The sequence below is a fragment of the Calliopsis andreniformis genome, chromosome 7 (assembly GCF_051401765.1).
Source record: "Calliopsis andreniformis isolate RMS-2024a chromosome 7, iyCalAndr_principal, whole genome shotgun sequence".
NCBI lineage: Eukaryota > Metazoa > Arthropoda > Insecta > Hymenoptera > Andrenidae > Calliopsis > Calliopsis andreniformis.
Window position 1 is genome coordinate 10,345,818 of NC_135068.1, and position 20,308 is coordinate 10,366,125.

Genomic DNA, 20,308 nt, shown 5'->3' on the forward strand with positions numbered 1-20,308 from the left:
TTGATGATATTGAACTATATTTTTTGCATCATCTTGCAAACAATAAAGAACTCGCACATGCATTTCATAAGTTCAATCAAAGAGCGCTTCAAATAAAAATTACAAATTATCCGAATAATAACAAAAACATCATTTATTGCTAATTTTCAGAGGAATTCTTCAAATAAAGTAACTCTCATTAGATTAAACATAGAACTACTCTTTTTGTTAATATTTTTTTTCTATGCTCATAGTCTTGTTTTTCCAGAAAATCATTCTTTTTCAAGTTCCGTCATTTTTAAAACATCAATCAAGAGATTTCAAGCTTATTTAGTATAAAAATATCGTGCTGTCAAAGTGGAAAGTGCGTTTTCGATGCCCCAGGGACAGAATCGTTAAGAAGATATTTGTCATAAAGTGACAACTTGTGTATCAATATGGCGGCGAATCTCGAGGAAGAGCAAAGTTTCAGAGAGTGCGAGGAATACGTACAGAGGCACAATATTCCCCAAGTTTTGAAGGACTGTATAGTGCAGTTGTGCGTAGGGCGTCCCGAGAATCCCATATCCTTCTTGAGGGAGTATTTTCAGAAACTGGAGAGGGTAAGTACCGAGTCGCAATTCGCCTAAATAACCTCATTCACATTTCCCTTGTTTGTTTGTTCTTCGTAATCCACGAAAGTATTCGATCATTTTGCAGGTAACGCAATTTTTCTGAAAACTGTGCGATAGAACAGTAGAGTTTCACGTATTATGCGTTCTCCCATTTGTTGCTCTTGCTGGTGTAAATACTGGCTTTTCAATGTCATGTCAGCGTTCAGTAGGGTAAATATAGAAAAAGAAATAATGAGGCTCTAGCTACAGAAACTGTGTCAAGTGTGCAAAAAGAAATGTCATTAGCATAAGTTGCTGGCGTAGATGTTTCTAGAGGTTTCCGTTGAGACTGGGAGGAGAAACTGCGCTAGGGTTTTGGAATTAGGTTCAAGTGTTTTTAGGAATTTTTTGGAGTAATTGGAAATGTAGTTTGCGAAAAACTAATTTTTTATTCATTTTAGGTGATATGTAAGGAATGCACGCTGATGGCACGTTTACACCAAGTAACAAATGCTCATTGGTTCCCTAGTTCAGTGAAATTCAAGTGACAAGAGCATTCTTTCATTCAGTTGTGGATTTTATTCATTCATAATAATTGAATTTTGTTGAAGGTGGGAGAAGAATGAGCATTCGTTCACTTGGTATAAACGCAGCAGTAGGACTGTGAGCTTCGAGTTGTTTATGCTTCAGGAGAGATTGCCAGATTCGAAAGAATGCAAAATGAGTGTTAGGAAATTTTGGAATTGAGTAATATTCAGTGTAAATGTACAGGGTGACACAGAAGTAGGTGGTCCCAGTTTACCAGCATATTCTTCTCTTCCCAAGAATGAAAAAAGATCAGAAGACAATAGGTCTGGAAACTCTTCCTTTCTAAGATAAAAAAAAACAAATCTTGAATGCGTATTGCTGCATAGAAAATCATTTTCAACAATTTCTTTGAGGATTACTAAAATATTCCATTATAAGCAGAAAGTGTTTACATCGCAGAATTTCCCGAACTTTGTTTATGTGACCTTTTTTGTGCTCAGGGAAAGTAGGATAAACTACCAAAGTGGGGTCGTTTATTTTGGTAAAGGAGACCAGGTAATTTCTGTATGTAAACAAAAGTTTCTTAAAGGCAGGTAGCAACATTTTACCGCCAGTAGTTCTATAGAAGTTGAAACGTATAGATCGATCTGTTTTTCTTCCACCGCGGCCAGAGTTAATTCGGGATAAATGTTTCGCTCCGAGTCGCGCGCAACTTTTAACATTGTAACAAATATCCGAAGTGTATTTTTACCGAACAAACGGCATTTCGAAAGTTGTGTGTCGAGTTTCGCTGAAAATAAAATCGAGTACATGTTGAGTGTGACGTGATGTGCTCAGCTTAATACATACAATGGTAGAGAACAATTTTTAGCAAAACTTGGCCAACTTTGACTGACGATAACTCCGCGAAAAATCGTCATAGGAGTATGACTTTTTTTTAAAATTAAAGCTTGAAGTTTTTACTTTAAGATACTGTATCTCGATTTTAAGTTTAGTACATTCCTGCTACTGTAATCCCTTAAATCTGAGGGTATGCTTATCGTATTAAAAATAGCAAAGTTTGAGGAGATGCAGGGACATGCTAAAATTTTTTTCAGGGATGCCGTTTGCAGTAGCATAAAGCTCGAACCTTCCCCTGTATTTTAAAAAAAAGATGAAGTCGCTGCGATTTTTTTTCGCAAAGTTACAGCACTTTGAAGTAGCCCTTGCATTTTGCAGTACATCAGCCATTGCCCATACATGACAAAAATGCAAGGGTAACTTTAGAGTGCTGTAACTTTGCGAAAAAAAATCGCACTGACTTGATCTTTTTTTTAAATTAAAGGGGAAGGACCCAACTTTAAGCTGCTGTAAACGGAATACTCGAAAAAAATTTTCGCGAATCTGTGCATTCCATCAAATTTTGCAATTTTTTATATGAAAAACAGGCCCTCAGATTTAAAGATTTCTAGTAGTAAAAGTGAAATAAACTTAAAATCCAGACATAGTGTCTTAAAGTATAAACCTTCCCCTTTAATTTAAAAAAAAGATCAGGTCGCTGCGATTTTTTTTCGCAAAGTTACAGCATTTTAAAGTAAACCCTGCATTTTTGCCATATATTGGCACCACTCGATGTACTGCAAAAATGCAAGGTCTGCTTCAAAGTGCTGTAACTTCGCGAAAAAAAATCGCAGCGACTTGATCTTTTTTTTAAAATACAGGGGAAGGTTCAAGCTTTATGCTACTGCAAACGGCATCCTCTGAAAAAATTTTAGCAAGTCCCTGCATCTCTTCAAACTTTCCTATTTTCAGTACGACAAATATGCCCTCAGATTTAAGGGATTACAGTGATTGGAGTACATTAAACTTAAAATCGAGACATAGTATCTTAAAGTAAAAACTTCAAGCTATAATTTAAAAAAAAGATCACGATCCTATGACGATTTTTCGCGGAGTTATCGTCAGTTAAAGTTGGCCAATTTTTGCTCAAAATTCTTCGAGCAGTGTAGTTCTTTAAACGTGAGTATAATTTATTTAAGCTTCTGTTTTTCATAGAAACATTTTCGAGTAGTCCACTCCAGACGTTAAAGTTTAAGCATGTGATGCTAAATCTGATTTAAATATCCTTGAGAGTGAGGGAGTGATGATCAGTAGAGGAGAATTGGCACTAGATTTTACTGATCGTAAAAATTTTAGTTTCATAATAGAAACAGTAATAATTCTGGATATAGTCTTCTCTCATTCACTAATACCATGACCATAAATCGACCTTGAAGACATGTCCTCTATAAACTCCTCAGTGAGCTTAAATTGAAGAAACATTGTAAGTTACATTTTCTCCAAATTTGAGTTTATATTTTAATTAAAGCCTACAGAAATAGAATCTATACTTTCAGGAGAAGGAAACTGAGCTACTGTGATGTCCTCGAAAACAGTGCATTGAAAGAACGAAGGAAAGGAAGAATCAATTCCCAAAGTTACCACTATTTTTTATGACGTCACAATAGGCTAAGTCCTTAAAAAAAATTCTATTCTTAAAAACAAGAGTAAAAGAAAAAGTAGGTTCACAATTAATAACAATAACGTTTTCTACTGAAAAAAAAGAATTTACTTTGCAGTCTATATATCTATATACAGATAAACGCAAATATGTTCATAAGATAATTATTGGTAATCGTATTTTTAAAAGCAATGCCTCGAAAATGAGAATATGTGACTTATACAGTCCTGCTTTCTTACAGATTCCTTCGCGTTATACGTCGTCGTCCTTGACAAGAATTTCGTATCTTCGAAAACAACGGCGACATTTAGGTGCCCCCCTTTCCTTCTGTTCTATATCGCGTACCACCACACACGCATTGCGCGAATGATCGATACCATTTTCTCATTCCTCAGTGGCAGCGCGGGAACGATAAACACGACGTGTTGAATTTCGCGAAGTCAGGAGCAGGGTACAGTGTTTCATCGCTGTAAACTCACGGCTCTCTCAGGAGTTTATAATCAGGGACACGTTTCTGAGCAAGATGGCATGCTCCTTTCAATTGAAGAACTTGTGACAAAAATATCTCTTATGAACTTCTGTTTTTTCTTTCTGAGAAAGGAAAAAATACTGTAGGATCTTTAGTTCTTATGCTATTAATTAATGTCCTTTTTAAGAACATATTCAGCCTGCTTTTAGAACTGTGAAAAAGTGGCATCTTCTTTTACTGGAACTGCTAGATCTTGCTCTTGACTATACTTCCGGCGACGCTCGAAGATCGCCGCGCAGTTCGCGCATTTTTCGAGGACGCGATTACACGGGGGCTTTCGTTGGCCGTTGGCTAAGGTTGTGCCTCGTTATATTTCGAGCGTATTCTATATTTAGAGCAGTCCCTATATGTATAGGGTGCTCCGCCTAAAGGTGGCACTTAAATGTTTCTTCCAATTGTGATGCCACGACTGTGCAATATTCTGGACTCCATTCTAATGGTGTCAAGGGACCCAAGGTCAGTCTCTTTGTAGAGTCTTCAAGGTCACTGGCATGGATTTTCTTGCAAAGTGGTTTTTGTACTATCTCAGTTCTGTATCTGAGAAGCACAGTAACTTAAGTCCAGTTTCTTTTTGTTTTAATTAAAACTGTTTTCTTTTTATTTTACTAGAATAGGAATCTATTTAAGTTTCTGTATTAGTGAAGGAAATTTCATAGCATAAACTACTTTAAATGGTATATTAAGAAATAGGAATTTCTGCACCCCAGAGCAAGAGTGTGTTAAGTTCACTTCTGGACTCTAGAGCCAGAGCATATTAACCCTTAGCTATTGACATAGATTGATAGACTCTGTATGATATATTTTATTATTGATCTCATCTAAATATCAAAGCCTTCACAATGGGAAGTTGGGAATACATGTTGTATCTTGTTTCCACATTCCAATTAACATCACATTAATTTAAGAAATATTTACTATCAATAGGTTTAACATCTATAGGTAAAACTTAATCAAAGTCTGTGTATCTTAAAATTGGATATCCATAGTTAAGAATTAAACCCACTTTCTTCCCACATAACTTAATATTTGATATCTTTTGACTCTAGGTTCCAGACTTGTTTTCTGTGTGGCTTAGTATTTTTTAGCTCTGGGATTCAGATTTGTTTACCTGCTTCCCTGAAAAATAACAAAAAGGGACTCGATTCAATACTCTTTATCTTGAAACTCAGATTTGTTTCCCTGCTCCTCTGAAAAGTAACAAAAGAGGACTCTGGTCAGCCTAGCTCTCAGGTACAGAATAACAACTATAATTGTAATTAGGTCTTTAACCCTGCAATACTCTTTAGCTTGGGACTCAGATGTGTTTCCCTGCTCCCCTGAAAAGTAACAAAAGAGGACTCTGCTCAGCCTAGCTCTTACAATTAGATACAGAACTGGGATTATACTTGTGATTGGGTCTTTTACCCTACACCTCAACGTTGCCTATACGTATGCTGTCGCTTCCTCCCCTTGACCATTGATTTCGAAGTTGACGGCGCGTCCCGCAATTGTTTATCGTCTGGCACGCAGCGTCGACCTCCCAAGTAACCGCTCCGCGAAAGATCGTGTCGCGCTTTAATCGAATTTGGCGAGGCCTTAGAAAATTCCGAAGCGGCTCCCGAGGCGGACGTGTCGCGATCGCAGGACATTTGCGTCTCGCGCCTCGCGCGTGTAACTTTCACCGAGGAGACGTCTCTCTCGCGACCATCGTCACTCTCTTGTGCTTCTACCGAGCCTCTGTGCGTGTGTGTATGTGCATGTGCGACAAGTGTCGACAGGGAATCGCTGACTGAAAGGGAAAACGTGTGTCGTGCCAAATCTGTGGATACTTCTGGAACAGAGATAATAATGGACGAGGTACGATTGTGGATTCGAGGTTCATTTTTGGAACACAGTGGAGATGGTTTATTTGTTATGAGCTCGCCACTGGGTTGGAGTTAGAGATACTTGCTGAGTTGGAGAGGATTTTTTTTTAATTCTGGACCTTTTTTAGGCACTTGTGCGTGGGGAGAATTTGTGAAGAAATTTTGGAAGAGTTAGTGATTCAGGGTTTATGCTATATAAGCTCGTTTTGGGGAATTGGTAGATGTTTAATTCTTTTTTAAAATTCAGTTCCTTATGATTTTGTGTGTGTGTGTTTTTTAGGTACTTCTTGGTAGTGCAAAGTAACTTTAGAAGAGAAAATAATTCGTCCCTTACGCTGTATAAGCTCCTACCTAAAAATTGGTAGCTATTTAATTTTTTATTTAATTCTCAGTGTCTTTATCCCTCTTTTGTGACTTAGAAGTGACTTCAAAGTGACTTCAAAAGCTTCTTTTATGCTCCTTGTACGTCGTTGAAGAATCGAGACTATAGCGAATACTCCCTGTATTAGCCCACAATTTTGGCGCCATTTTCAAATTGAGAAGCTTCCCTTACAAATAAATTAGAGCCTCACCACGTGCTGAGACCATTGACCGACTAATCTTGACACTGTTCTCTCCTTTTAATTCGATACTATTGTTAGCGTGGAGAGCAGTTCCTCACGAGATAGTGTTATTTTAATCATTCCCTGTACTCTCGTGTCTGCGTGTTAGTTCCCAGCATTTATAAATACTCGTCCGTGTAACGCAGAGACGTTTCATTTTCTCACATTTTTCGTGATTCCCTCTTGGGAACGAAACGTTCCTGTTCGTTTTGCCTTGTGATATAGCAATAATAATCGATATATACAGGGGAGATAGAAATAGCCAGACGTGACTTATCTCATGGTCATATTTTCGTCTAATTTCATGAAACATCTGTGGTCCACTTTGCACAGCTAGCAGAAATGGTTTCACTATTTATTTATCTATTTATTGATGGGTGAAGGACTCCTTAGCCTACAAAACTGAAATGCAAAAACACAATTTTTATTTAAAGAAATTTTCGAAATCACAGAATTTTTTCTGTCTGCTCCAAATAAACAGACTGAATAATCACAAATACTCAGATTAGTAAATAAAAAAGGGTATGCAATAATGTTAGAGTAAATCCTTAAAGCGACAGTAATTATCTCTTTTATTCTATACTGTGTTTATTTAATACCCAATGGCGCCAACTTCTGACTAAGTGGCCAGAAAGCTAGAAAAATAGGAAGAAAAAGCAGAAAGATGTAGGAGAAGAGGACAAGAAAAGAGGCACACGTACGTGCAGATAAAAATAGAATGAGAATTAATAAAATTCCCTGTTACTGATTAACGAGATGAATTCCTGAATGAATGAAACTTCTTATAGCGAGCACTGAAAGGATTGCAATATTAAGTGACCAGTTAATTGGAGAAAGGTAGACGGCGTCGTATTATATCAAGGCTCGGTTCGATGTTTTTATACAGCTAGCTACACATTTACGAGCCTGGCACTCATCCGTGAAAACGCCAAGTGACCTATGCCATTATTTGCTTACCTTCCCGCCTATGCTCATCGTTTATAAGCCCCGTGTAATATTTTATCCAGGCTTGTATAATTTTACAAGAATCACCCAACTTCCAGATGATAAACAAGCGCAGGTCTGACCGCCAGAATTTTCGTAAGCCCCTTGTGAAACGCTTCATTTCAGTATCAGTCTTCGCTAAAAATACTCTCCATTCGCTAAATCGATCAAATTCAGAAAAGAAAATATATTTATGTAGAGATGTTTTAAATATAAAAAGTTAAACATCAGTCAAGTTCCACTGCTTCGGCACTGGGGTTTTAAAAAATTCAGAAAACGGAGTTAATTACTTTGGTCTGTCAAGGACTCGAGGCTGGAAAATAGAGTAGAGAATATGTGGAGGGAAAATAAAAGAAGAGAATGATAGAGGACTTAAAATATTGTACTTATTCCACTGCAATTGTCTGTGTCTGACTCAGGGCTTATTCTACTGATTTTTTATGTCTGCCTTAAGGTTTATTCTACTGATTTTTTATGTCTGCCTTAAGGTTTATTCTACTGATTTTTCCATGTCTGACTTCAGACCTATTCTACTGGCTTCTCTGTGTCTGACTAAAGGTTTACTCTACTAACTTTTCTGTGTCATTTTTGCAACAATTAATAACTCTAAACCAAAACCCCAATTCCGTTTTCTTAATCTTGATTATTGTCACGTAGATCACCTCTTAAAATTTGTAACACCTGTTGTCGAACACCCTGTATATAATAGATTCTGCTACGATACGTGACCTTATGTGCACATACAGATACACAGAAAGTTTAGAAGGGTACACGATCTTATTAAAGGAAGGGTACAGCAGTGTCCCGCGCATGTGTGAATAAAATTGACTTATAAAAGCTCCTTGTATTCCCCGTGCAGCCGTAGAAGCTGCTTTGTTCTTCTTCTCTGAATAAAAAAGATCGAAATCGAGCCCTTAAAGTGTCCCAGCATCAAGATTAATATAACTATATTATTGGAAGAGCTCTTCTACACTCAACATGGTGCAACAGGCAAGTGGTGCTATGAAAAAGAGAAAAGAGCTCTCAGGATTTTATTTTTATTTAAATATTCATAACTGAAGGTCCAAGGCCTCCTGAAAATTTCTTTAAAGAGGGGATTTCTTTTTCTCTTGCTAAACAAATTAATCATACTTAGTAAAAAAATACTATAACTACATGAATACGCAATAAAAATATAAAGGAAGACTGGAAATAATTCATCATATACTTTCTTCAATAAAAAATCTTGAAGAAATGGATTTTTTAACAATATTAAATGAATTTTTCTTATTTTCAGGAGCAGGCTCACGATGCAAAACAACAGATTGCAACCAGTCCAGAAGACACAGAGGATATCCCTGCTGGTCAACAGGGTCCTCAAGTTCCAAGGCGCAGAGGGGGCATTTCCGCTGAGCCAGTGTCCGAAGAGGACGCGACCAGTTATGTCAAGAAAGTTGTGCCTAAGGACTACAAGACAATGGCTGCTCTCAGCAAGGCCATCGCCAAAAACGTCCTTTTCGCCCACCTAGATGAGAACGAGCGCTCAGACATATTCGACGCTATGTTTCCTGTTACTTGTTTACCTGGAGAGGCTATCATACGACAAGGTGCCTATTTTAGAGTCATTTCAAGTCTGTGGATAGTTGTACCCTGTGAAAACGTAATTATTGGACTGTGGAGTTTGATGCATCTAAGAGAAATTTGGGGCAAAAATTGGCCAAATTTGACTGATGATAACTCCGCGAAAAATCGTCATAGCAGTATCATTTTTTTTTTAAATTGAAGCTTGAAGTTTTTACTTTAAGATACTGTGTCTCGATTTTAAGTTTAGTACACCCCTGCTACTGTAATCCCTTAAATTTGAGGGTATGTTTGTCGTACTGAAAATAGGAAAGTTTGAGGAAATGCAGGGACTTGCTAAAATTTTTTTCGAGGATGCCGTTTGTAGTAGTATAAAGCTCGAACCTTCCCCTGTATTTTAAAAGAAAGATCAGGTCGCTGCGATTTTTTTTCGCGAAGTTACAGCACTTTGAAGCAGACCTTGCATTTTTGCAGCATATCGCGCGGTGCCAATATATGGTAAAAATACAGGGTTTACTTTAAAATGCTGTAACTTTGCGAAAAAAAATCGCACTGACTTGATCTTTTTTTTAAATTAAAGGGGAAGGACCCAACTTTAAGCTGTTGCAAACGGAATCCTCGAAAAAAATTTTCGCGAGTCTGTGCATTCCATCAAATTTTGCAATTTTCTATATGAAAAATAGGCCCTGAGATTTAAAGATTTCTAGTAGTAAAAGTGAAATAAACTTAAAATCGAGACATAGTGTCTTAAAATATAAACCTTCCCCTTTAATTTAAAAAGAAGATCAGATCGTTGCAATTTTTTTTCGCAAAGTTACAGCATTTTAAAGTAAACCCTGTATTTTTGCCATATATTGCCACCGCTCGACATACTACAAAAATGCAAGGTCTGCTTCAAAGTGCTGTAATTTCGCGAAAAAAAATCGCAGCGACTTGATCTTTTTTTTTAAATACAGGGGAAGGTTCGAGCTTTATGCTGCTGCAAACGGCTTCTTCGAAAAAAATTTTAGTAAGTTACTGCATCTCCTCAATCTTTGCTATTTTTAGTACGACAAACATACCCTCAGATTTAAGGGATTACAGTAGCAGGGCTGCATTAAATTCAAAATGTAGACATAGTGTCTTAAACTGAAGACTTTATACTTCAATTTAAAAGAAAAATCATGCTCTTACAAAGATTTCTCGCGGAGTTATCGTCAGTGAAAGTTGGCGAAGTTTTTCCCAAAATTCGGTTAGCAGCAATGTTAGTTTCGAGGACTAATTCCATAATTGAAAACGGTAATATTTTGAAAAGGTGACGAGGGCGACAATTTCTACGTGATCGACCAAGGCGAGGTCGAGATATTCGTGAACGGGGAATTGGCCACGACGATCGGCGAAGGCGGAAGCTTTGGAGAGCTGGCGTTGATCTATGGAACCCCTCGCGCAGCTACTGTGCGAGCAAAAACAGATGTGAAGCTATGGGGCATCGATAGAGACTCCTACCGCAGGATTCTCATGGGCTCCACCATAAGGAAACGAAAGATGTATGAAGAATTCCTCTCCAGGGTCTCAATTCTAGGTGAGCGACGAAACTTGCCAGTGGAGACTGTGCCAAAAGTTGGATAATGTCTCTAAAACTCGTCCTATTTCTAGAATCTTTGGATAAGTGGGAACGACTCACGGTGGCTGACGCTTTAGAGCCTGTGGCATTTGACGATGGCGAAACTATAGTTCGGCAAGGTGAACCTGGCGAAGACTTTTATATAATTGTCGAAGGAACCGCGGTGGTTCTTCAGCAGCGATCAGAGGGCGAGGAACCAGCGGAGGTTGGGCGTTTAGGGCCATCTGATTACTTCGGTGAGTGTCTTGCTTATGCCACGCTTACATCAGGCAACTTTTAGTCTGACAACCGATGTTCAACTTGAAACGACAATTTTGATTGACTTTAAGTTCATCGACTCGGTTACTCGACCAAAAGTTGCCTAATTTAAACGCAGCTTTAGAAGAGAAAAATATATAGAGGTTAGGAAGTCAAGTTTCTAAATAAATTACAGTAGTTTCATGATGACAATAGACTCTGGAGTCCTCATTGGAATTCTTGTTTAAGAAATGAAGATTTTATTCCAGGAAAAAGCTTGAATTCAAATAGCTTTCAGTATCTTTAGCTCACTCTGTTTTTCAAGATGATTAGTAGACTTGGCTCATTGGATATAGGTGAAATATTTGTATTGGAATTTGAGCTTGCTTTACTGTACCAATCATTTTTATACAGAATTATGTACTCTACATAAAATTGAACAAGAAATTGCAAGAAATCTAAGGCTGCTTAGCTAATGGAACTTCGCAGAAGGAAATTCTTGCATAGTAGGACAATATTGTGGATAATCGAGTGAAATATTCTGTGGCTTGGTTACAGGTGAAATAGCTCTGCTATTAGACAGGCCAAGAGCAGCGACAGTGGTGGCGCGAGGTCCCTTGAAGTGCGTGAAACTCGATAGGGCAAGGTTCGAGCGAGTCTTAGGCCCCTGCGCGGATATTCTGAAACGCAACATTACCCAGTATAACAGTTTCGTGTCCCTCTCCGTATAAATTACTCTCTGGACAACGCCATTAGTCACCCTGATTTCTTTTTACGAAACCATAGTTAACATGCAGTTAACACTTTTTCATTTGAGTAACATGTAAGTAATAACTGCACTGTCAGCTGGGAATTGTATATATTTGGCTGTCTTTTGGGCACACGTGCGTCTAAACAAAGTGATATTTCTCTACTGTCTTTAGTCGAAATTTCGAGTGATTTGTGGCACAGCAATGGGATGCTGAAAATATGAGAAAGATTTATAGTTAGTTTCTTCACATTGTTCAGTATCTCAATAAATCCTTCAGTGATTATTTCTTTCATTATCGTTCTTCACTCTGCTTGCGTAAACAGGCCTCAGTTGCCCAGATTGACTAGTGTATAGAGCATGTGTTCCTGAAAGACAGCAGTGGTATACAGGGTGTCCCAGAACTGGTGGTCCGAGCATAAATCTGGCAATTCTTCATGTAAAGATAAATCAAAAATATAGAAATAATTGTTTGGTATCGTGTTTCGTTTTCGAGAGAATATCAAACACGGTTATCTTACATTTTCGACTTATTTTTCCACGTAGAATTGCTCCTTGACCACCATTTCTGGGACACCCTCTAGAATTTGGGTAATAAAACTGAGTTATTACGTACTTTGTAACTCGCAACACGACGCTATACGAATCGAACGTAATCTCTTTTACATGTTTCTTAAGGATAGTGGAAAGGATTGGCGAGATTCGTTCGAAGGGACGCATAAAAAATCTAACTGTGTTAAGTATTCGGAATCAGAATTCTGAGGCTCCGTGTTTCTTACGGCAGTATTTCGTTTCTGTTTTATTTATTTGAAATCTTATCGAAGTGAATTTGATCGTTCTGTAAGAATGTCTGCTATAAGTATGATCATAATATGCATTTCGTGATGTAGTGATTGTTAATTTATACATATATATATACGTGTACGGTCTGGGAAAAAAAATATAAAAGGAAAAGTATTTAAACCTGAGTATTTGTATAACATTGAGTCTAAGTAGAGTAGATGCTCTGGTACGTAATTTTGCACAATTTTATCAAGAATATATGCACAAAAAATGCATCAAATCAGTAAAGAAGGTCCCTTTGGAAGCTTGTATCAAGCAGTAGAATAATAAGATATTCCTTGTGCTATACACAGAATTAAGAATGATTCTCCCAAGACATGAATTAGTAAAGATGGCATTGTGTTGCTTGATACAATTTTTGGATCAAATCATTTCGGCATTTATCTGATTCTCGAGGCAGTTGTATTTACCTATTTTTTACTGCATAATAAAGCAGATTCATTGCATCAAACAGTTTTCCAATAGTTTTTATAGCATCTTAGGTTTGCATCCTCTTAAAAAATTGAATTATGCAGTAGAAAGTTTAACCAAAGATTCTATTTATCGATGAAATCATTTCTAGTCATTGATGCAGATTATAATTGCATCTCAGACTAAACGCATCAATGGCAAGGGATGAATTTACATATTATTAACTGCCTCGTTGATATATTCATGCTTATAATTTCAGGGAAAATATTAAGCAAAATTTAAGTTAATAATATGCAAATAGCTTCGTATTTTAGGCTTTAGCATAGTTGAGTTGCTGTTTAGTATTTGCTAGTTTGAATCTCGTAAATAAGACCGTATATCTTGTTGGTGCTAAATTTGTTAAACACTGTTAACAAAACGTTTATTTTTTGCTAGTTACATGTGAAGGGATGTCGTCATTAGTAACAGCGTTTATGGGCATATACGATTATTTGTAGTATAAAATTTCTATCAGTAATATTACTGAACCATAACGAGAGTACAACTTCAAATCTCTGATATACTGAATGACACGAAGGAAACAAAGACTTTGACAAGAATTACCAATAAATTAAAACGTTAAACAATAATGAACTTTTTAACAGCATTATTTTACAAAAATATCCTAAATCAACATGCGGAGACCGTGGGGGAAGAACTTGATGAGTCCATTTTTGTCGATTTCCTGTTTTTACAACATACAATCAATTTTACAATGGGTGTACAGGGAAGTAAATTGACAGATTCATATGAAACAGTAGGATAATTTGATGAGTCATTGAGAAACTCTAAGTTATTAGGTTCTAGTAATTTTATTGGAGAACTTTGGCTGCCCTGATCACCTGATTTTTTATTATTGTATTATTTTAATAAAAATTTATTCGTGGATATTGTTAAGACTTAACTAAGAAACAATATGAAAAAAATAATTGTTAATAGAGAAAAATACTGATCAATCAAGAAAGGTTTACGAACAAGTTAGGGACATAACTGCTGTAACAAACACCAAACATGAAAAAACATATAATCTAAAAATCGAATAACAATGCAATTTTATTAGTTTGAAGTTAATGTAATGTTTCGAATTTTAAAATTGCTCTCCTATTAAATTTAGAAAATGTGATTCATCAAGTTCTCCTCCTGCGGTCTTCATATACTTGAAACTTTCTGTAAATCTGCAGGTTTTAGTACAAAGTGCATCAAAACCAACACAAGATCCGAAAATTAAATAATTTATTATGCACAACATCCATATTGAAACATGACCGTACAATGAAAGTCTATTCTTCTCATGACCTTGTAACCCCTGTGTGCTTCATACGATATTCCCAACCGAGAATCAATAACAACTACCAAGGGAGAAAAAACATTGTCCTGTGGTGAACACTTAAAAATATAAAAAATAATCACTGATCACACGCGAATGGCATTTGGTACCAGAGATTTAGTCCTGTTAAAAGTTCCCAACTGCTGCATCCTTGAACGCGCGTGTGTTAAACGTCGAACGCCTCTCCTCAGAGTCAATGCCTTCAATCGTTAAACACAATAAAACTCTTCTTCTTCAGGTTTCCTTCTCCTCAGCGCAGCGATGCCAGTTTTGCTTTCCAAATCCGCCAATCTCCGAGAAGCCACTAATGACCAGTTCGTGTCTAACATGATAATCTTCTTCCATACAAGCTCAATATTTAATTACTCCTAATCACTGCGCTTTCATATATACACGCGACGATCCTCGTGATGGGGTTTCGAAGCTCCCCCTTGAAGTACAGAAGCATTTTGGCGAATAAAGAATTCCGGTTCCATCGTGAGCAATATTTAAAAGAGACCATTGGACACGACACGAAAAAACACGTAACAAGATTAACAAAGGGAGGACTGGCTGTTGAAGAAACGGAAGCTCGACCAAGCGAGACTTCTCCAGAAGATTTGCTTCAGTGTTTGCTGCTTTTTTTTTTCGAACGACGCACTATGATCCTCGGCTTCATACCGAGTTTCATTGAGGTAGTTACGGGATGACTCAGAATCATCCTATTCTTTGTACAATTGTTTCTAGCCCCATGGAGGATTCTTCGTTCGTGGCTTATGGTATATGAACAGTGTAGAGGTTGACGTATGTACAGATCGTGGAGAAAACTTTCATTTACAAAGTGGTGCTCGACCCATCGACGTCGACCAACCGAGAAATGATTGGGAGGATAGCAAGAAGAACGATCGGTAACAGGATAACGTGTATCAGGATATATGCACATGTATATGCGTATGTATGTGCAGTGACATACGCATATATCGGGGAACATATGCATATACGCACACGGCGTGCCCCACAAGAGAACTTGTGGCTTAGGGTGGCACGATTTGGCTTTGTTTTATACGTCTTCCCATGAAAAGCTAGAGTGATGTTGCTTTACCAAGCACCTAGAGAACCACTGCTTGTCTTGCAGTCGATTAGATGTTGTTCAGGATCAGCATAAACCAACCCGAATTCATTCACAAATTCATAAAACTTGTCCAAAGATTCAAAGGCCAATTCTGCTACGACGAAATCAACCGCCAAATTTTGCCGGTAGCTAAACAGTACAAGAAATGCATCGTTAGACAGTGGTATATAAAACACATGGAAAAGAAAAAAAATAATAAGGAAATAGCTATGTATAAAATAGATAGTTTTTTTTCGGCTACGATGTCCTGTAACAGAAATCTATGTTTGATTATAAGTGTTAAAGAAGTATTTGCCAACGTCCACTCTCCTCCACATTACGATGTCAACCTATGTAGAAAGTGTCTTGGAAAAGGGATAAACTCTCAAGATTGAGATCAAACATATTTCCAAGAAATGTTCGGAAATATATTTGAATTTCTGTTGAATTGGTAAAAAAAAGTAGAAATATATACTATAAAAAAGATTCAGATGAAACAGAATATTTGGTATCGAATATTAGCAAAGAATTGAGCTAAGTTCGCTAATAAAAAAATAAAAAAAAAAAAAAAATAAAAAAAATGGTTTCTTTCGAGAATTTTAACTTTGCTAAAAAGGTGTAAAATAAATATTCGCGATATTGAACTTCTATGCAATAGAAAAGGAAATACGAAAAGTGATCTGTAAAAAGACATTTTCCTGCATAAACGTTATCAACGTTTGCAAAATATTAGATATGCATTGGAAGTATTTGAAGTATAGAAAAATAACGACCAGCAAAGGATCTAGTACGTACGACTTTATCATGCACTTGAGTGCATTCTTGCGTTCTCTGGCGACAAACCAATCCATAAGGAAAGCCGCCATCCTTGGTGCAGAGGTGTACAATTTGAAAAATGCATGAAAATTACCGAGCCACCAAGCGGAGCGAACTTTCAATGCATGCTTTATGCATTCATCATTTTTGTCTTCTTTCGACAAGGCTGCTAAAATTGTTGTTAAATCTGTAACAAGAATATTCCATTCTTCTCAACAGTCCTTGTTACAAAATTTCAATATTTTTATCTTTTTAGTGAGCTCTTACCTTGAGTATTTTTTGTGAAAATATAGTACAGTATTCGGTAGGCGACAAATTCACACCGATTCTCTCCGCCAACGTCTTGATACAGCATCCTCAATTGTGTCTGACACTGATTGAACTCCTCGTGATCGCCTTTTTCTAAAGCTACACGAGCGTGCGTTTCATACACGTGGACTGTAAATGCATCCCTTATACCTTGGACGGTAAGATCTTGACGAATAGATTTAAGTTGATCGCAAGCATATCTATAGTCTTGATCGGCCACCCAGCGCTTCTTCACATGTGCCAAAGAATTTTGAAGTACACTTACCGGTCGTACAGCTGAAGGGGCTGGGGCCTGCAACACCAAACGTGTTCAATTCAAATTCTTTTAATTATTCATTAGATTTAGGAAGAATTGAAGTGGTAGTTTTAACCCATTCGTAAGGCATGTGTTTTCTAGCCACTGTGGATAAGATATGTTAAGAAATTTTCTGCAATACTGAGACACTGTGGAGTGGAAGTGAATTAATGAACACTTAAACACAGACTTCAGGAGATACCTATTTTTAAACTAGATTAAAAAGATTCTAGCTTGTTATTCCTTGCGAATGAGTTCAAAAGCATTGCAAAACCTACTGATTCAATTAAAGGGAAGGTAAAGTTCTAGGAAAGCTGCCTCTTCAGCGATTTCATCCAATCATGTGCAAATACACAACATATTTCCTATAGTGTTCCTATCGAACACTCTGTAGGATAGGAAAAAGTTCAAAATGTAGATTTCTACAAAACGCAATGAGGAGGTAGATTTTCTAGAACCTCACCTAAAGAAAAGAAAAGAATCTTACGGATGTTAAACGCAAATATGGCTTCTCTATATCCTTGCACACTCCAACAATGTGAAGTCCAGTAAAATCAAAGTCTGCAGCTGAATCGTCTTTAACGCCATTGGTGATCGTCCTAGAAATACTGTCGTTGAATCTCGCAGCGCGTTGCTGCAGTTTCTCCTTGGATCCTAGTTCCTCAGCGTTGCCTGTAGCTAAACCAAACTCTGAATAGAAATGTGATTTCATCTGTTTAGTCTTCTTTGTTTTCTTGCTGCCGTGATTTTGTTTGCTCTTAGCCGACTTTTTCGCCTTTAACAACTTATAATCGTGCTCCCGATCGCTAACATTCGACGAGGATGACGTGCTACGCCTGTACTTTCGTGATGACGGCGGGCTACGTGTGTTCGAACGTGACCTCGACTTGGACCTCGACCTCGACCTCGATCTCGACTTCGATCTTGATCTCGACCTCGATCTTGATCTAGTCCTCGATCTTGACCTCGATCGTTTGTGAGCGACAGAGAGACGCGCGCCAAGCCGAGCCCCGAGAGAAGTAGAGAGACCTGGCTTGCGCAAGCCTCCCTGCGCATTCATCAGCGGATTCGCCAAATTGCTCAACTTTAACGCCGGCTTTTGTGGCTTTATCGTCATGGTCATGCGTTCGCTGTGAATGCTGGGCAGAGGCTCCTGGTCCCAGTCCTTCACCCAGAGCGAGCCGTCGTTCGCGGCGCGCGTGATCTTCCCTTTCAGTATGATCTCGACTTGGTCCTTGTCCACCGCCGTCTTGCACTTCTCGTAACAGCGGTTCACGTAGTTCTTCAGGCTGTCGGGCCAGTCGCCGACCGGGCTAGGGGTTGTCACGACAGAGGGGGTACCTACCGCTGGAGCACCAGCACTAGGAGTTGCGTTTACAGTCGTGGTGGCGGGTGGAGTAGGGGCAGGGGATTCTTCTGTTGGTGGAGGGGGGGCTGCTACTTCACGCTGCGCGGGAGGTAGGGGCGGTAATTCGGTCTTCAAGTTGGGACCCGGGACGAAAGTGGTCGTCGGACTGTTCGCCTGAAAGCTAGTGTTGAATTGAGCCGCTAAGTTTTTGTTCCGCTTACGTTTTTTCTTCGCTGCCCCACTGTTCCCTGAGGGAGTGAATGCTAGGCCGTTTTTCTTGTTTTGTATGTTAAAACGAATCTGATTGTTGTATTCTGGAAAAGGGAGGAAACGTATTAAAAGCTTCTTCGAAATGTTTCTTCGCATTTGAATTATTCATCAGTGTCACCCAACAGTAAATAAATTTTAATTATGAAAACACCTAATGCCAATATGTTAGCAGTAGCAAAACTTACGAGACATGTCACTGTGCATTCCGTTCCAAGTCCCATAGGGGAAAGAATTGTACATATATCCTGGATGAGGCTGCATTGACTGCTGCACTTGGTTATTGTGCTGCTGAGACGTCTGCACAGATGGCGGAGGGCCAGGTGGCAGAGGTGGCAGGTCAGAGTCGTCATCCAAAGACATTGGTGTTCCAGGTACAGGTGGTTGCTGGTGAAGCTGTTTCCCTTGGTTGTTCCCCTGCTGCTGCTGCTGCTGCTGCTGTTGGTGCTGTTGTTGTTGCTGTTGCTGTTGTTGCTGCTGCTGCTGCTGTTGCTGTTGCATCTGCTGAGGATTAAAAGGTTGTCCATATCCAGGCATCATTGCATGATAATAGTTAAATATTTGCCCTTGATGAGGTACACCTTGGTATCCAGGTCCATACAACTGTCTGCAAAGATTTAATAATGATTAGTACGACTGCAATATAAAATAATATGTAAGCAAAAAATTATTAGTTTCTAGGCACATGTGCATTTGAACTTTTTTCATTTTCTTTGTGGCTTTTACTCCAATATCTTATGCAACATAAAATAATATATAATTAAAAAACTAGAGATTTCTGGGTGTACATGTACACGAATTTTTTTATTACTTTGGGTCTAGTATCTACTTATCAAAAATGTCCTCCATTTTCTGATACACTAATGCCAAAAAATTGTCGAATTTCTAGATACTCCAATATTCAATCTCTAATTTCCTAAATATTCAAAGTCTATCTGTTTTAATTATAGAAATGCAGTCTCCCCCCTCCTCGCAAAAAATGCAATTACAGTCGACGTATTTAATTCCGTTAATTTTCCATACTCCATTTCTCATCTCATCCAGCAATAGATTAATCGATACCAACGAAACCCTTGTATCTGGTCAAATCGGATCACGATACAAGAATTAGGTCAAAGTAAAGAGCCATTGGGGCGGTATCGATGAACGTTACGTCTATTTGCGTTCCTTGCTACATCATCCTCTCGGCTCATATGCATAACTATGATTCATTGGGCTAGTTGTGCAACAAGCTCGAAATAAAACGACTCTATTAATGGGCAGAAGAAATTACCCCGGATATGGAGGGAACATGTTGTGGATATTATTTGGCGAGGGATATTGCCATGCCATATTCGCCATTGAGCCTACTCCAAGTTGTGGCTGTTGCTGAAATGGCTGCTGTTTCTTCTGCGACGCTGTAGCCTCGCCTTCTGACATACCGAGGAAAAAGATCAGAATTGCTTAAACTATTTTACACTTTACGGTTTTTTTTTTCACTGCCGTATACGCGTTTTGCATTACCCACGAATCTGTCCAAGCAGAAGACTTATTAGAACATATTCACGGATCGAAATCGCACTCTAAACGAACCCGTTACGCATCGGATGTAACGATTCAACCTGGTTCGAGTTAAAATGGTGATGATGGTGTACTTACGCGAGCCTTCGTTGTCAGGGGGCAGCACTATCGGTGTATATACAGGGTGACCAAAAAGTATAGGGTGTCAGTTAAACTGGAAACCATTTAACGCGTTTTTGCAGCACTAATAATGATAAATTGCTAATAGGATTTAGAGTAAATGTTTTCTCCAAAACTTGGAGAGGTTCCAGATAAACTGACCACCCTGTAGAGATACTAAGCGATGGAACATTTGGATGGAGGAACATTTAGCGATT

The 20,308-nt window shown here is 38.2% G+C and overlaps 2 protein-coding genes and 1 long non-coding RNA gene across 9 annotated transcripts; 1 reads left to right on the forward strand and 2 right to left on the reverse strand.

The window, feature by feature from the left end:
* The first annotated feature begins 359 nt into the window (after positions 1-359).
* Positions 360-13,569, forward strand: Pka-r1 (protein kinase, cAMP-dependent, regulatory subunit type 1). Of its 5 annotated transcripts, none has more exons than XR_013002339.1 (6): positions 360-581; positions 8,815-9,124; positions 10,393-10,659; positions 10,734-10,937; positions 11,497-11,761; positions 13,376-13,569. XR_013002339.1 is itself a non-coding variant. In XM_076382411.1 (5 exons), the coding sequence occupies exons 1-5, from the start codon at positions 417-419 to the stop codon at positions 11,667-11,669; spliced, it is 1,119 nt and encodes a 372-aa protein (XP_076238526.1). In that variant the 5' UTR covers positions 361-416; the 3' UTR covers positions 11,670-13,569. The 5 variants fall into 5 exon arrangements, 3 of the variants coding, with proteins under 3 accessions (XP_076238526.1, XP_076238529.1, XP_076238528.1); XR_013002338.1 differs by having other exon boundaries at positions 361-581; positions 12,365-13,569; XM_076382411.1 differs by having other exon boundaries at positions 361-581; positions 11,497-13,569.
* Positions 4,668-5,649, reverse strand: LOC143181805 (uncharacterized). Its single transcript, XR_013002343.1, has 2 exons — positions 5,513-5,649; positions 4,668-5,424 (listed from the first exon to the last, which is right to left on the reverse strand). It is a non-coding gene; the product is annotated as an uncharacterized LOC143181805 (long non-coding RNA).
* A 626-nt stretch (positions 13,570-14,195) lies between the features above and the next one.
* LOC143181796 (leukocyte receptor cluster member 8) lies at positions 14,196-20,058 on the reverse strand. Of its 3 annotated transcripts, none has more exons than XM_076382406.1 (7): positions 19,935-20,058; positions 19,705-19,840; positions 18,620-19,038; positions 17,304-18,478; positions 16,480-16,813; positions 16,192-16,399; positions 14,196-15,546 (listed from the first exon to the last, which is right to left on the reverse strand). In XM_076382406.1, the coding sequence occupies exons 2-7, from the start codon at positions 19,770-19,772 to the stop codon at positions 15,384-15,386; spliced, it is 2,367 nt and encodes a 788-aa protein (XP_076238521.1). In that variant the 5' UTR covers positions 19,773-19,840; positions 19,935-20,058; the 3' UTR covers positions 14,196-15,383. The 3 variants fall into 3 exon arrangements, with proteins under 3 accessions (XP_076238521.1, XP_076238520.1, XP_076238518.1); XM_076382405.1 differs by having other exon boundaries at positions 19,705-19,843; positions 19,935-20,048; XM_076382403.1 differs by having other exon boundaries at positions 19,705-20,026.
* Positions 20,059-20,308: the final 250 nt, after the last annotated feature.

Coding starts and splice junctions, on each gene's coding strand:
- Pka-r1 (XM_076382411.1), top strand. CDS start 417: ATGGCGGCGAATCTCGAGGAAGAGCAAAGTTTCAGAGAGTGCGAGGAA. Junction 582..8,814: donor ATTTTCAGAAACTGGAGAGG/GTAAGTACCGAG, acceptor TCTTATTTTCAG/GAGCAGGCTCACGATGCAAA. Junction 10,938..11,496: donor AGGGCCATCTGATTACTTCG/GTGAGTGTCTTG, acceptor GCTTGGTTACAG/GTGAAATAGCTCTGCTATTA.
- LOC143181796 (XM_076382403.1), bottom strand. CDS start 19,850: ATGTCAGAAGGCGAGGCTACAGCGTCGCAGAAGAAACAGCAGCCATTT. Junction 16,814..17,303: donor CATATTTGCGTTTAACATCC/GTAAGATTCTTT, acceptor TTGGTGTTGCAG/GCCCCAGCCCCTTCAGCTGT. Junction 16,400..16,479: donor TTTCACAAAAAATACTCAAG/GTAAGAGCTCAC, acceptor TTCTTGTTACAG/ATTTAACAACAATTTTAGCA.